The 16,726-nt window shown below is 34.8% G+C and overlaps 1 protein-coding gene across 2 annotated transcripts in view; it reads left to right on the top strand.

The window, feature by feature from the left end:
* Window positions 1–4,738, top strand: part of SYT10 (synaptotagmin 10) — a 35,261-nt gene extending 30,523 nt beyond the window's left edge. The window contains exons 4-7 of one of the 2 annotated variants that reach the window (XM_032188887.1): window positions 10–130; window positions 483–654; window positions 2,049–2,178; window positions 3,333–4,738. In XM_032188887.1, the coding sequence (XP_032044778.1) occupies window positions 10–130; window positions 483–654; window positions 2,049–2,178; window positions 3,333–3,404 (495 nt within the window). In that variant the 3' untranslated portion in view covers window positions 3,405–4,738. Of the gene's footprint in view, window positions 1–9; window positions 131–482; window positions 655–2,048; window positions 2,179–3,332 lie in introns of those variants that run through there. The other variant, XM_032188897.1, reaches the window with a different exon arrangement.
* Window positions 4,739–16,726: the final 11,988 nt, after the last annotated feature.

Consider the following 16,726-nt stretch of genomic DNA (forward strand, 5'->3'; position numbering starts at 1 on the left):
CTTTTTCAGGAAAGCATAGATTTGGGTGAGATCATGTTTTCCCTTTGTTATTTGCCTACTGCTGGGAGAATGACATTAACAGTCATCAAATGTAGAAATCTCAAAGCAATGGATATAACTGGCTCATCAGGTGAATCTACTTCTTTTTTAAATAACAAGGTCAAGTCTATTCAAAAAGTGGATTAATAGCAACTCCTTTTTTGTATGTGTATGTTTAACATGGTTGTGAAAGGAAGCAGTAAGATAGTGGGTATAGCTTCTGTACAGATCTACTTGCTATCTCTGGTATGACATTTAGTACATTTATTCAGAAGCCTATACCTTTCCATTGCATTGACAGCATATTGAAAACATAGTTTTCCAAGGTCACAAAATGTTTGTATTTATGTGTCTTACCAATATGACATACCTACAAAAACACCGCTTAACATGTTTGAAAGACTTTGAGTCCAAGTGCACACAACTGATTATTTGCTACTCAGATCCATACGTCAAAGTGTCACTAATGTGTGAGGGTCGAAGACTGAAAAAGCGGAAAACAACCACGAAGAAGAACACACTCAATCCAGTTTATAACGAGGCCATCATCTTTGATATCCCTCCAGAGAATGTGGATCAGGTCAGCCTCTCCATTGCAGTGATGGACTATGATCGGTAAGCAGAGTTTGCTCTCTGAACATTAAACTTCAGTGAGACATTATCTGATCATTGCAAGCAACCAATTTCTACCTCCCTGAACATACAGGTAGCTTCAGTATCACAAAAGACAAAGCCTTCAGACCTTTTCCTGGAGCAGTTTAAAGCTTCCTCAACTTTTAAAGCTCAGTTCATTTTATTTTTGTCATAAATAACTGTGATGAGGAAGAAATGTCTCAGTCTCCTTACCTGCCACTAACATTGGCATTTCTGTCCCCATCTGGTGGCTGGACTATGCAAAAAGTTTGTCAAGTGTGTCTTCTAGTTTAAAAGAGAATGGAAGAATTAGGTGCTTAATTGTCTCATTGAATTAAGGTATAATAAGTCATAATTAATTATTTGGTTGACACAATAAAGAAGCTTCGTAACCTTTGGGTTCAGCCCTCATTGATAATGTTTCCAAGCCTCAACAAATCTGTAACCTCACTGACAACTGAAGAGACTGATGCTTAGAGTAGCACTAAGACTGCAGGTTAAATTAGACAATGATCGACAGCATCATGTCTGAGCCAAGCCTGCATTGTTCAAGGGCTATTAGTAATGAGTTCTTGAGATTGCAAGGCAAATAAACAGTGAAAGTCCAGTTTAGCAACACAAACCTCAGATTATTTTTCCTCAACATCCGGTTTCATTTTTCTCTAACTTGAGTCAGGAAGGTATTCCCTGAAAATATGAAAGGGGTACTGCAGTGCTATTAGGAGGAGGATAGTACTGCAACTTGTACACCTTCAATGCTCATCAGCTCTTGTGGAAAGTAGGAAATGTTATTCTAAGGCATCTATAAGTGAGGTGCAGAAAATGACCTTCTGGATTCCCTCAACAGGCATGTAGAAATATTAAGGTATAGCCTGTTATGGTTACACCCCTTGTCTTTCTCATTTTTGGCTGAAGTTCCAATTACCACAACAGTTAGAGTTAGGAAATGTAGTGTGAAATTATGTCTGAAGCATTTGGAACAGGAAATTTATTCCCTGGAGCAGAAAATTTATTCTTTCACCTTCTTCAGCAACAAAATTTAAATATGCTTTCCTTCTAGATCATTTGGTGTAACATGGTTCTTTTCTGTCTTTGTGTCTTTTGGCCTTTAACCTTTTTATGGCAAAGGTTAAGTCTTCACTGCTATTTTTATGGCTTCTAGAAGCACTCTGGTAGTGGCTGGAGGTTTTTGATGCTGCCATTACAGAACTTCGTATTACTATATTACCACTAAAACTAATATCTGTAATAAATAATAGGAGAACCTTGGGCATGCATTCTCTGCTGCATTAAACCAGTAAATTGAATTATACATCAGATTTTATTAAAACTATTTTTATTTAAAAAAAAAAAAAAACTGTCTCTACGTTTCCCAGAGTAGGGCACAATGAGGTCATTGGGGTATGTCGGACAGGAATTGATGCTGAAGGGCTTGGAAGAGATCATTGGAATGAAATGTTGGCTTACCCACGCAAACCAATAACTCACTGGCATCCACTGGTAGAGGTAAGAAGTAACACAATTCTTTCCTCAGTATTTTAAATGTTTTGTGTTATTTTCTTTCTAACATGTATGTGCTTCTGAGAATCATTAAACTCAGTGCAACATGGGAGTCACTGTCCATCTGTCAAGCAGCTATAATATAATTACCTCAATCTAAATCTAGTTTCATGGGTTTACTCTTTATTTAAATTTTCCATTTCAAAAGTTTTCATGATGATACGGCATGATACAACATTGTAATATTAAAACATTTAAAATACCAGAAATTAAGGAGCTTACATCCACTTATAAGAAATCATTTGCAACCATTTCAAAAGCAATCATTTCCTATTCAAAAATATTTAACATTAATAGTTATGTTGCTAAAACATTAACCTGAAACTGGCCTTCTAATTGTGCTAAGTTACGGCAACATAACAGCAGCTACCTCCAGAGTTGCTCAAGCAGACACTGATTGGAAGCTTATTTGCATGCATGGGTGCAATGCATACCTACAAATCCCTGGGCTTAGACTACCTCTTCAGCCTGCTATGGCCACATTTTATGGATTTTCTGTATATAAAATGCTCATTAGCTTTGGGTTTGAAAAGATTCATACTGAAGTCTCAAGAAACAATGGATCCTACTTTCGGACCTTTCGGACACAGAGGACACACTTTCTAGCCCTCCCCTAAATCAGTCTCTGTAGAAAAATGAGCTGCAGTCCAAAGCAACATGGTCCATTTGGCTTCTCAATCATTTAGCACATGGCTGCACAGCATCTTCAGTAATAGATAGAAGCAAACAAATAAAAAAAAAAAAAAAAAAAAAAAAAAAAAAAAAAAGGCAGCCAACAACAAGGCCTCAGTAGAACATCTGAAAAAGATCAGTGCAAAACTGAAGCCTCTTTTGAGTGGTTTCTTGCTTTCTCTGAATTACTTATGTTTGAAGAAGGAGGTACCCTGGGTGGTTAAACCTACTCCTGTGGAAAGAGTCAGAGATTTTTATGAGGTCACTTTAGGAATTTTCTTACCATTATCAGTTCTGATTAAGAGTTTGATCCAGAAAGGGTCTGGTTGTGACTCAGGTTCTTCTTTGAGGTATTCTCTCATCCTCTGAAATGAGTGTGAGTCATGGACATATTAATGACATTTGTTATATTAACATTTTTCTTGCAGTTACCTGGTCGAGCAACCAGTTTTGACAGCCAGGGATCCTGTTCATCACCAAAACCACCGCTTACACCCTAGGGAACAAGAGTGCATTCATCATGTTCAATGTACAACACTCCTATGTAGCTCACATCTACATGAACAGAAGGTTTGGCTTCTGCTGACGAACTGTATCCATATTTTTGTATTAAAATACATTTTTCCTATTCTGTCTTATATTACAGTTTATAATAATTTCTTATGAGTGAAATTGACTTGAGCTGAATATAATCTTTCTTCATAAAAATTCATTCACCTGTTTTCTCTGGCATATATCCAGTGTCATATCCAAGTATGGTTTTTATATGACCTGTATCTTTGCATAGACAAAGAAATCAGAAAAAAAAAATCCCTTAAGCAATTCAAAATCATTGCATATCATAATGCTTAGTTCTTTTGAGGATAAGCAAATAGTCATGTATGGCTATTGTATTACATCTCTAAATTGCACTAAATCCTGTATGATTTCTAAACACTTCAAGCTGAATATTGCATGAGAAAAAGAAAATAATATCAACAAAAAACTACTGTCACTTTTTTACTGTATGGAAAACTAGTTCATTCCTTGTGCAGGGAAAGAGGGCTGATCAAAAACCCATTGAAGCCAAGTTTACAGAGTAGCACCCTACTGGCTTTACTGGGTTTTAGTTCAGCCTTTAAGGAAGAGGTCCCGCAACTGTATCTATGCAGTTATAACTTTCCAGCAATTAGGATGCCCACTGCACCTACAGGAAACCTGTCTGTCATAACCACTAGGCATGTGCGCCCAGGCAAGCAGCTGTGCTTGGCAGCTATTTTGCTTCAGCTACCCACAGGCTGATGAAGAGCTAGCTCACATGTCTGCATGGCACTGAACTATCACTGTGGACAGCAAATGTGTCTACAAGAAGCTGTGTGGAGGACGATATAGCTCCACAGAGATGTAGTAGGTGTCTCCTTATGAGGTGCATCTAGCCCCTTCAATAAAGCCTGTTTTCTGTGGGCATCATGCAGTCCTTTTCAGCCTTTATTCAGGCCAAACCGTAGATAAGAGAATGCTCTGAAATAGAAGAATTTATTTAATGAATTTTAGTATTCAAAAACTTGACCAAAATTTTCAGTTACACAAAACATTTTTCTGGTTCTTGACTTAGTATTTGTTTGAAATTATTTTAACTGAGTGCATAGCTCGTGTAGGATAGTTTCTGGTGCTGGCTGGATGCCTCAAATTAGATGTCTAATATGAATTTGAAATAATTTTTGTGTCAATATATATGGGAAAAAAAATAAAATGTAACAATTTTATAAACTAGTAAACTTACTAAATAGAATACAAAGTGAGAGCAAATACAAAAAAATATATTTTGCCTGAAAGAAGATAATTTAAAAAATGGAAGAGAAGTGCATATTATTTTCTGCATTTAACTCTTCCTAATACAGATTGTCTCAATCAGATATTTTTTCTTCCTTCCTTTTTTTTTTTTTGTTATTTTTTTTGTTTGTTTGTTTTGTTTTGTTTTGTTTTCTATGAAGAGCACAGAAAAGACTGAGTGATTGGGACTGAGATTTTGAAAGCTGAATTGCAACTGGAAAAAATTGGGTTGGTGGCTCTTTTTGTATCTTTATAACATATGAAACATGTGAAGATAGTATTTTCCAAAATGTTACTTCTACAGAAGTGTCATACATGAGAAAAATAGAAGATTATTTTATGATAATGGAAAAAAATGTGGGAATTAATCTAGCTTTGAATGGAAAGGGGGTCCTAGACAGACTTCGAAAGAACCATTTGGGGTTGGTTAGTTTGGCCTGGTTGACACAGAAAACATTAATAAAGATCCAGCTCCTCCTGTAACAGTCAGACAGTCAGTCAGTTATACTCTGAAGTGTCTTGACTGCTCTGAGAAAGCTGGGAAGGCTGGTCTTAACATTACTGGTGTTTCTAAGGAAAAAAAAAAAAAAAAAAAAAAAAGAGTAAATAAATCTTTCAGGCATTCTTTACATAATAATAATAATAATAACATAATAACAAAAAAAAGGCTCCAACCCGAGTTTTTGAATGTCTGTTCCAGGTTGCTTTTCATGGTTTCTAGACAGTAATAGATTTCCCAGAGACGGTTGGTAATACTGAATACTGATCCTCCTTGATTAAGATTGTATTTTCATCACCATAACTACAGAACAACCTTGCAGAATTCATTCCTCCATTTGCTCCAGGTGACTAATATTTTAAATAGGAGAACAAGATCTCCTTTCTGTTTTGTTGTTATTTTTTTCTCCTATCATCATCTTCATGAGATTTTGTGGCCTAGATCATTCTCACAGTTCTTATACGTACATAAATATATACGTTGATATAGAAAAACTATTTTGTGTATACATGTATCTTAATATAAATTATATCAGCAGTGGCCTTTGTGGCCTAGAAAATACTTTTTGTAATGTGGTACTGTAACAGTTGACTAAATATTCTTTGCACTTTTTTGCACCTAATATCCAAAAAGTTAACAATTTCACAATCAAATGTAGCATAACTGTTCAGCAATGAGCAACATCTTTTTAACTTTTTCATTGTCCTCTATGAGTACGATTCATCGTTAGTATGATATTTCAACAGTCATTTCCTTAAATTTAAATTGTTGTCAGACGCCAAAGGAATAATAGCTCACTATGTGCCCTGTTGCTGATTCTGTTGTTGTTGTTATGTTAGTTATGCTCCTGTTTGGGGGGGGAGGAGGTTGGTGGTTGTTTTTTCTTTCCTTTTTTTTTTTTGTTTGTTTGTTTGTTTTTGGTTTTGTTTTGTATTGTTAACAATAATAGCAAATGACTTTTGTGTCTAAACTTGATTTATGGGTGCTCTGCGTATATGAAAAATCAGGCTGCAACATTATCAGGACATCTAATTTCAGAAATTATCACCTGGTTAATTCTTATTAATCCCTTTTCAGAAATTAATAGAATTAATGCAGAAGGTTATAATTTTTCATTTTTGCTTCACTATCTCATAAGACAGGGTATATATTTAGTATAACCTGTCCATTGGCTTTGGAGCCTGGTTCACACATTACTCTATGAGTGAACTCACAGAAGTACCTTTAAGTAAAAACTTAGCACAGTTTATCAATTAATATGTTGCTTTATGAATCTCTTTATTAAGATATGTAAAATGTTTTAATTTGCAGAATAGTTGTAAATTTTCTTCTTCCATACTGAATATTTATTTGTTGTTTATCCACATTCTGTCATATCACAAACATTAGCCTAATTTGAGAGAAATCAGATCTGGAAAATGGTGTAAAATATATTGTAGCAATTTTACAAGAGTTTGAAGAACTCACATTCCTGAAGCTAACTCACAAGCCTGAGTTATTTTTATTGAAATGTTTTGCTGGAAACAGTAATTGTACTTAATAAGAATTGTATTTTGCACTGCAGAGCTTTTTTGTACTTTCACAACAGTAAACCACAGATCTGTACAGAGAAAGTACATGATGGATTAAGTGGTTTCAGGGGAGCTGTTAAATTTTACATTTATTTTCAATAATGCACTGTAAAGTGAAAAAAGCCCACATACAAATGTATCTAATGAGCCATTATGGTCTTTTGGGTAAATATTGTTTTCAAACAACTGCTTCCCTTTCTCACTTTAAATAAGTTTTCAGGGACCATTAGATTTGCTCTGAGCAACCATAAAATTGTTATTAGGTCTATGCAAAATGTTAAGTAGGACCCTAAAACACAGGTAGATTTAGGATTCCAGTGATACTGCAGACAGTAGCATAGGTTAGCAGATATTCTGTGAGCTGTAGGTCATATATTGTACTCTATGAACTCAACTTTGGATGGCTTTATTGTATCCATCTGATGATATGGGCCTTCCCCTCACTCTCTCAGCAAGTTACTATCTCTTTTCCCGCCATCTTTTTTCTATATTGGGTTTCTGTTCAAGCAGCAGACTTGACCCTTACTTTTGTCCGTGCTGCTAAAAGATGACTTCTTTCTTAAAATGCAGTAATATGAAACCTGTGAGGTATAGGATAGCTAAATCTCTCATTTTCATTTTATGAAAAACTGTCAGGGAAGTAACTTCCATGTTCCACAGTCCCTTATGATACCTGGAAGTTTATGGAATCAATGATACTGTATGGTTTTTGGCTCCCAGCAAGCAATGAGGGCAATATATGTATCTCAGGGATATATATATTGGCCAAGGACAAAGAAAGTGTCCAGAATCAATAAAACAAAACGAGAGAATCAGGACAAAATCTCCCCTGCAACATTTCTTTTTCAATATATGGAAAAATTTTGACTTCATATTTTTACATATATTTTTTTTAATGAATCACAACTTTATTCAACATTTTTGAAGAAAATTTTGAGCAAGCATGAAATGTTGTCATTGTTTTTTGTTTGTTTGGTTGTGCTTTTGTTTTTGTTTATTTTTTCCAAAGAGAAAAAGCAATTACTTCCTATCGTTTTTCTGTTGATACATTTTTTGAGCAATATTAAGAAAATTAAGTTTCCAAAAACCACTTATTCAATCTAACCATTTCTCTTAATTTTCAGGTTTTTTTATTCACTTCTATTTAATCCTTTTGAAAGATTTTACCACGCACAACACATGCATGATTCTTTGGTTCCCAGATTATTTTTGCTACATTTTTTAATAAATTAAGTGATTATATCCAATAAACTTTTATACGTATTAACTTTTTGTCACACTATCAATTAATTTGATTAATGATCTTAAAAGCTTTATACATCAGTTTCTGAAATCATTTGACTATATCTTTAAATGTGTAAAAATTTTAAAGTAACTATTTTAGTGAGTAACTATTTTAGAACTCCATGATAGAATTCTTCTCCTGCTGAAAATATTTTTTTCAGAGATCCATAAATGTGCCTGCAAAATTTGAAAATGTTTTTAATAGAGAATACAAAAGCTTAGATTTGCACATACAAGTATTTGCACTTGCAAAATGTATAATCAATCATTATTGTTTAGCACTTCTATCAAAACAAAACACCCCCACCTTATCAGAATAGATTTCAATTCATGAAAAATACTGGACTAATCTGTGCTGAGGTTCTTTGATCTAAAACGTTCATATGACTCTATTTCTAGAAATATGAAAAAACTGTAGGTGTTAAAATATGGTCTAAGTGTTAATTAGACAGTGAGGTAACTTTTAGGCAAAGCTCATACAATATCTGTCAGACCATCCAAAATACAGATAACATACAGTATATATGACAGGAATATTAATGCAAGTTTTGATGGAAAATGTTCTCTCTCATTCACAGCACTGCTGAGACTCAGTTTAAGCCTTTGCTCAAAATTCACTTTCACTTGTCTTCTGAGGCTTGTCAGTCTAAACCGAGCTCTCTGGTGTCAGAAAATAGATTGTGCCAGAGAGCAGACTGCAGGGCTGAGAAAGACAAAGGAAAATGTGGCAGCAGATGCACAGCTAGTCAGTTCAACTGTAAATGTTCTAAAATGAAAAGCTTCCCTTCAAAACTAATGGTCATCCCAATATTTATATCACTTATCTTTTCATTATGTACTATAAAGCAGGAAGAAAGAGGGAGGTACCTGATGAAAAGTTAGAATTAAGTGTAAGAATTAATTGAGGTCCTTATCAGAGTCACTTGCTGTATCCAAGGCAAATATTTTAACTTCAAAACTGTCTTTTGTTTACTAACCCAAATGAATTAATGCCTCATACACAATTCCTCTTTTCCTTAGTCCTGGTTGGAAATAAGCAGTTTTGTAAGAGCACACAACAAACCAGGAGCTGGAGCACTAAGAAAATATGAAGCTGCATGTGGGATTTAAATATCACAGGGGAATCTGGCCAGAAAATGGAACTAACACCTTCAATTTTGTGCTAAGTGCTAGGGGATGCTTGATGACAGTAAGTGCTCAGGACTGTGATTTTATATTTTATCTGATAGCACCTCTACAGTGTTGCTGTTGCTGGGAAACCTCTTTGAGTCTTTATTGACTCAGGGAAGAGAATGCCACTGGTGTTTCTAAGTAAAATTTTTCCACTCCATTATAGACCATGACTATTACATTATATGGAATTCAGTCTTCTGAAAGATCACAAAGCGTGTTAAATTTGCAAAACAGAAAAAATCAATTCAAACTGCACCATCATGAAGACTATTCACTTCATTGATAATAAGGACAAGATTTGGTGCCTTAGTAATCCAAGAGAGCATGTTCAAGAGTGCTCTATAGTGATAAGTTCATGGTGGTGAACTGTTTTAGCACTGTTGAAGAGCCTCACTATCAACACTGGAAAAATAAAATTAATGAATGTAAATACAGGATAAATAGATTATCAGAATGCCAAAGCACTATCTAGTGGGGAAGACAGAAAGACTCTCTAATATATAATCCATTACCGTGTTCTGAAAGCTGGATCTGTAGGAAGTCAGATACCTGTTGTGATGAAAGTGGATCTTTGTAATAATTTATTAATACAATATGTTGACTTGTCTATTGGTCTCAAATTAGGGGGAAAAAAGAATATGGAGAGAATGCTTGTAAGTGGCATGCCTCTTAGAAGAACGTGAGATTTTCAAAATGTTAATATCTGTCCTGGTGGACCAGGAGATTTGACAGATGCCCCAGCCAGTCTGAAAAATGCATCTCACCTAAATTGATCATAGTCCAAGCAGGCAAAGGAAAAAAAATATGGATAGGAAAGATCAGGAGATCTGTTTCAGAACAGGCAAGATTTATGTCTGAGCAGGCTAAAATGCAAAGCATTGCTAAATTTTACAAAGAAATTAGGCTGGATTAAACTCCCATTAATGGATGGGAAAGCTTTAACAGAGTGGATATGCACATATAGACCGTTGTTTTCAAATCCATTTATTTGAAATATTAAATCTTACATATTTAAGCTTAAATAGTTGAATAACGTTCTATATTTAATTAAGTGGAGTATTCACAGCCTCCCTAAAAGAAAAGTTGCAAATCCATTCAGACTGCCCAGGTTAGCACAGTTACTATAGAGACAGTGTCCCAGAGCCCAGAATAATTGTGAGAATTGTGAAATCCTGACTCTCCCCTGAAGTGGTGAAGTCAGGAAGCCTGACAGGAAAGGAGATCTGAAAACAGACCAAGGAAAAAATAGGGGTACATTTATTTCATGACATCTTCAGAGTTTATAGAGAACTTTCCCACTCATTTATTACACAGGGCATATCAATAGAGTGACATCGACATGTTTTCACGACAGCAACATAGCCTTTATACAGCATTTTGCTGTCCCTCAAAATACAAGCATGTTTTGGAGAGATTACTTTTTAAAAATATTTTGGTACTTTTGCGTACATAAGAAATTCAAACACTTGAAGTAAAAGAAATCCGTCCATGCATCCATGTATAAAAAAAAATAAATGATGATAATAGTAAAAAAGATGTAAAATAATGGTATGGATTTAAGACCAGATAGTTTGGGACCTCTTAGAGTTAAAAGGAAAGGCTGTGCTTTTCTTTATTAAACAGTCTTTTTCTGTAGGTGCAGAATTCCTACTTGTGTAATCCCTACATAATCCCTGCATAATCCCTAATATCAGAGATATTCCAAAAAATGTTTGTCAACATAACAAACAGACATTTTAGGCACATAACATGACCACCAAAAAGGAACCTGCATTTTGGGACAGTTTGCAGGTAAATTTCAGGGAAGGAGAGATTGTGAGCTATTAGCAGGTTTTGTTAAGCAGATATGCTTATATAAATACGGTCTCCAAGAAAAGAGAGAGAAGGGGTTTTGTTCAATATGTTGTGAGTTGAGACTGATGATTGCATTAGAAGTAATGAACAAGAAGATATTTAAATCTTGTGTGACATCTGAGTCATGAGCACAAGAGAGGAGAGGAGGCAGAAAAACCTATTAAGTGTGTAAAGAGCTTTATAGAAAAAAAAAAAAAGTTGTTTGTTTGTTTGTTTTTTTTAAAAAAAGTAGATAATACCAAAAGTCTGTGAATTGAGAGCATTTTCCATAGTAAAAATGTACATGTAGCAAACACTTCCAGAAAAAAAAAAAAAAAAAAAAAAAAAAAAAAGAGAGAGAGATTTTTGATGTAATTCCCTTACCTTGTGTTTTACAAAGCTGTCTGCAAGTTTACAATGGGAGCCATGTTGTGAACTCTGGATCTATTCTTAAAATAAATATAGTCCTCCGCCCTACAGATCCTGATCCCAGAGGAGCTACACTGCAAAGGTTGCTGGTAGTTGCACAAGACACATCCTCCCCTTCTGGTCCATCTCTTGCAGCATAATTGAGGCTAAAAAAAGAACCACCAAGGTGCACTCAGACACATTCCTTTCTAGGTGCTGCAATGGCCTCCTTTCTCTTGGCACCTGGAATATACTGAAAAGTTTCTGATAGGTGAAAAATCATTTTTATATAATGCCACCTCTTCACATTTTCAAAGCTTCAGACAATCAGTAAATGAATTAAAAACCAACAGGCAACACCTTTAAAATGCTGCTGAGGCACAAGGCACTGGTTTTGGTTTTGAGTCAGGGCTAGACTTATGTCACACAATGGTGGAAGAGTCAGTAGGCTGTTGCAGGTGCTAATTCCTTAATGACTCACAAAACTGAAGTCATAATTATGGTGTATTTTTCAGTTAATATCCCAGAGGTCTTTGTGTATGAATAGCGTTCTTGAACCGATGTTCCAGACAAATCCTGTCTCCTCCTGTTTTTCCTACTCATGCAGGTTCAGCTGAATAACGATTTTTTATTTCTTTGTCCTGAATTGTCACACAGTACTGAGTGTGCTAGATTGCTTCACCCTGGGAGTGGCTGCCTCTTACTGAAAATCATTGTGATCAATACGTGACCATTACCTCCCTCACCATGTTTTTCTGAGGCTTAATTGCATAATAACAGTTATGAGGGAAAGGACTGCATAGCTGAACAAAGCATAGAATTGCCAATTGTAATTGTTCTTGGCAAAAGGGTATGTGTGGATGGGTGTGTCTTCTTTATGTGAATGGAGATTTGGCTACCCCAGGAAATGAAAAAAGGAAATTTGTTAGACTCTCCAAAGGGCACTTTATACTATGTTGCATTTATTCCTTTCAACTTTCCTTCAGTGTGTTTCATGATCTTAATTGTCCCTGAAGGACAAGAACTTAATTCGTTTAGTTAAACCTACAACCTTTTCACTTTGCAGTCCACCAAACACCATTCTTTACCAATTACCAAGGTAAATTTGGGCCAGAGAATCAAAATCACTGACTACAAATTGTAGCTTTATCTTAGCCAGCAACTGAATCTGCACCTTTTCTGTATTATTCTGAAAGGGAGCCTGGCACTATTGCACTTTAGCTACTTGCCAGTAGCACACAGAAAATTGTAGGTCACAGTTAGGTTTCAGAGAAGCTCTGAGGATTAACCTCTAAAATCTTGGATCTGATTCTGCATGCCCTCCAGAAACAGGGCAACCCATGAAATGAATGAGCAGTCCTACCTAAAGAGGGCTTGATAATGAGAACGAGAAATCCATGCTGAGAAAAGAGATTTCATTCAAATTAAGGAATTTCAAGGCATTATATATATATATATGCCTTTTTTTTTTTTTTTTTTTTTTTTTTTTGTGTGTGTGTGTGTACTGTTGTTAAACCTTTTCTTAAAACCAGACTTCACAATTTAATCTCTAGCAGGGCAAAAAGTGGTCCTTAAGTACCAATCTACTCATGCACTGAAAATAATATTGATGCAAAAAATAAAGTAAAATAAAATAAAACTTAAAGCCTTTTTGCAAAAAATACTAATGGCAGTAAAATATAAAGATGCTAAGAAAAAGACATTTTACTTATTCTGAGATTTTTTCCCCCTTTTTTTAAAAATAAAATTAGAATACTTCACCCCTTTTTCAGGTCTTTCTCAAGAAAACCACAAATTGTTAAATGTATCTACTGTAACTTTAACATTTATTGAAATAACATTTATTGAAATAACATAGCACAAGAAGGTGATTTATTTCAGCCTCTTAATGCATAATTTCAACAACACACATTTGTATATTTTGTATTAATAAAGAAAGCCTACCAAAATCTATTAATTACCATTATATTACCAAGGTACAAGTGTACTATGCTTTCAAACCAATCTTTCATTTAGGTCTATCACTTGCTATTTTCTATGGCAATTGTTTTTGTGTTAATTAATTATTATTATTTTTTTTTAATGTTATGGCAGTAGACCATTAAATCAGCCCAGCAAAATTATTCTGTAGGTCTTTTAAATATGTTATTTCATTCTGAAACTCAGCATTACGTAAGTGACCAGTCCACTGTTGAAATTAAGCAGAAACACTGCTATTGATTTCAGCTGGCTTTGCATTAGCTTGTATGTGATGTTGTATGATAACAACTTATGAAGTAAACTGAGTTAGGAGTCTCAAAACAAGTAGAATGAATTCTCTTATATCCACCATGGATATTTGCAGCTTGCTGACAATTCAGATTATGCTAAAAGTCTTCAGTGTGTCCCTAGGGTATGAACTACTGTTGCAAATGCTAATTTTACGAATACTGGTAAGAAATATGAGTCTCAGCTGCCTGATTTGGTAGATAAAAATGTCTAGTCTCTGTAGTCAGGCATAGAGGTCAGGTGTATTTTTACTAGATTTTTCCTTTTTAATAGTGGCCTACAGTTTTCCACGTAATGCCATCTTGCTATTGAAGCTCAGAGGGTGTCTGTATAGGTAAAAATCTTTAATATATAATATTTAGATAGTCATGTTGCAGATAAAGGAATTCTTTTTAGTCTATATTTCTATGAAAAAAAAAAAAAAAGATATTAAACAAAATTTACTTTTGTTAAATAAATAGAAAATTATTTCTCAAGAAAAGGAGAAAGTATAGATATATATTTCATGATGTTTCTTGTTTAATTTTCTTCCAAGTATGAGTTTAAATCATTCCCTATTCTTCTGTATTTCCATGAGTAATCTTAATAGGATATATTCAACTTAAATATACGTGTAAGGACAGGATATGGCTAGTTCTCTACCCTACAAGCAGCCACTGCTGGTGTACTTATTTGGTGACACACTTCTGACTTGTGTGCTTTCTCCACTTTGCGGTAGAGATCACAATGAGGGCCTTTGTTCAGCAAACTATTTGCAATGTTTTTAAAATGTGAGCTGCTAGTTGAGTCCCATTGAAATCACCATAGCTTGGGCATGCACCCTGACCTGAGCATCTGCCCAGGGGTTTTGCATTGTCTAGGAATGGGCAAACATAGGGAGTCATGACTAGACTGGATGCTCATCTTAGTTTAGACTAAAAGCACATCTCAACACCCTCCATGCCAGCATAGCTATACTAGCCAGGATGGGAGAGGGCAAAGTCAAATTGCATTTCCTTATTATCCTGCTCTGCCCAGTCCTCACCATCTTAGACAGCAGGCCTGCAGCAATGGCTCCTCTGCATGTGAGGAGGATGCCTTTTGAACCACTGCAAGGGGAGTCCCCAAAAGCCTCTCCTTTCTTCTCATGATCTTGTAGTCCACATTGGATTTAAACCACTCATCTTCAGTGGGCTACTTGTGAGAAATGAAGCAGAGGAAGTAGAATACAGAAATTAGCCACATCTTTCCTTCAGCAGAGATCATTATGTTTTTCTAGCATATGCTTATTTGTGGAAAAGGCATTCTACAGAATGTATGCTTCAAAAGGTAGGAAGTTAAACTGGAGTTCCTGGCCACAGGAAATGTTAAAAAATACTTAATATTGAAACAATAAATATTTTGAAATATAAAAAGAAAGCACCCAGCACAATGCCCACCAGAATAAGTATCTTTGCTGTAACAATATGGGGTTTGGATTAGGCCCCATCTGGCCCAAACTCTAACAGAACTCCCTACCTTTAAAATAATCTTTTGATTAGAACAGAAATGTTGCCAAGTCTATGTAGCTTACAAAGAACTGCAGAGTTCTTCTAAGATTTTGTCTGTTCTTGCTATGTGGTGTTGGCTGACCAAGACCTAATATTAAATACCTGACTGTTTTAGTAGTACCCTTTATTTCGTGTTCATGATGTGACTTTTTAAATGAAGTCTGTGATTTGATACTTAGCCATTGTTCAAGTCAATATCCTTGGCTTCTGCGTTATAAAGAAAAAGAAAACTTTGGACTTGTGTAACTGGCTTTTTGTATGCGCTAAATGGCCATTTGTGAATCTTGAGAGCATATAATTGTACTACTGATAGTAAATGGTTTTTTTTGCACTAGCCTTTAAGAGCTGTAATACATTTCAGTATTTTTACAATGTATTCTCTAGAAAGTGTGAATTTATTTGTCAGTTCTGAAAAAAAATACGTAACAATGAAACCTCAAAAGATGTTATGAAGTGTACAGTTTGTGATAATTTTATATTTTAAAAAATAAATAAATAAAAGAAAAAGAACACAATTGAAATAATTTTATTCTAATTGTTTCATATGTATTTTGAAAAAGAAATAAAGTGGTTAAAACTATTCTCGTCTTTGTCTTTTTTGAGAAACAAACTGTTCAAGAGAAAACAAAAATCAGTAGGTTACAGTTGCTTTTTGCACTTCAATTTACAAGAAAATACTGAGCCATATTGGAAAAAAATAACGCTATCTGGTTTACATTTGGAGCTGTAACTAAATAGATGCATAGACCATCTTCCCATTTCTTCTGTCTGTCTTCCATACCAGAATTCATTGTGCTCCTGAGGTATATTTCCATATTGTTGATGCCTTAAGATCAATGCTAAACCTAAAATTTTATTTCATTTTCATTTCCATAGAGAGGAAGAACAGCCTTTATAACCTTTTGACTTCACACTGAAAACACTTCCTATACCCAAGTATCATTACAAAATGTTTTCTTCTAATGAAGTTATTACTAAAATTCTGAACCATGAAGGGGACATTTTTGCCACCAATTTTCAGGGCTGAAGACAGAACATATTTGAACGAAGACCAATTAAATCAAATAGCTCCATTACATTAACTAGTACTTTGTGTAATGCTTTTCACATTATCTTCCATTTCCTGCTATGATATTGTTTACTGTAATCTTCAAAGTCATTAGAGCATATTTTAAATAATAGGTTAATTATTCAATTTAAGATTATTAAAGTATTTAAGGTTATTGAAGTATTTCACTTAAGAGACATAAGTCTGAATTCCAACTGCCTTGTTCTTAATTGCCTAATCACTTAGGTCAAACAGACAAGAACTTTACTACCATGCAAGGGAGACAAACAGATATGGGTAGGACTTATTTTATGTTTATGTTCAGCTGAAGCTAATGACAACATGTTATGAAGCAATGATGATCCAGGGTTGACAGCCTTAAGCACGTCTGCTATTC

The sequence above is a fragment of the Aythya fuligula genome, chromosome 1 (genome assembly GCF_009819795.1).
Source record: "Aythya fuligula isolate bAytFul2 chromosome 1, bAytFul2.pri, whole genome shotgun sequence".
NCBI lineage: Eukaryota > Metazoa > Chordata > Aves > Anseriformes > Anatidae > Aythya > Aythya fuligula.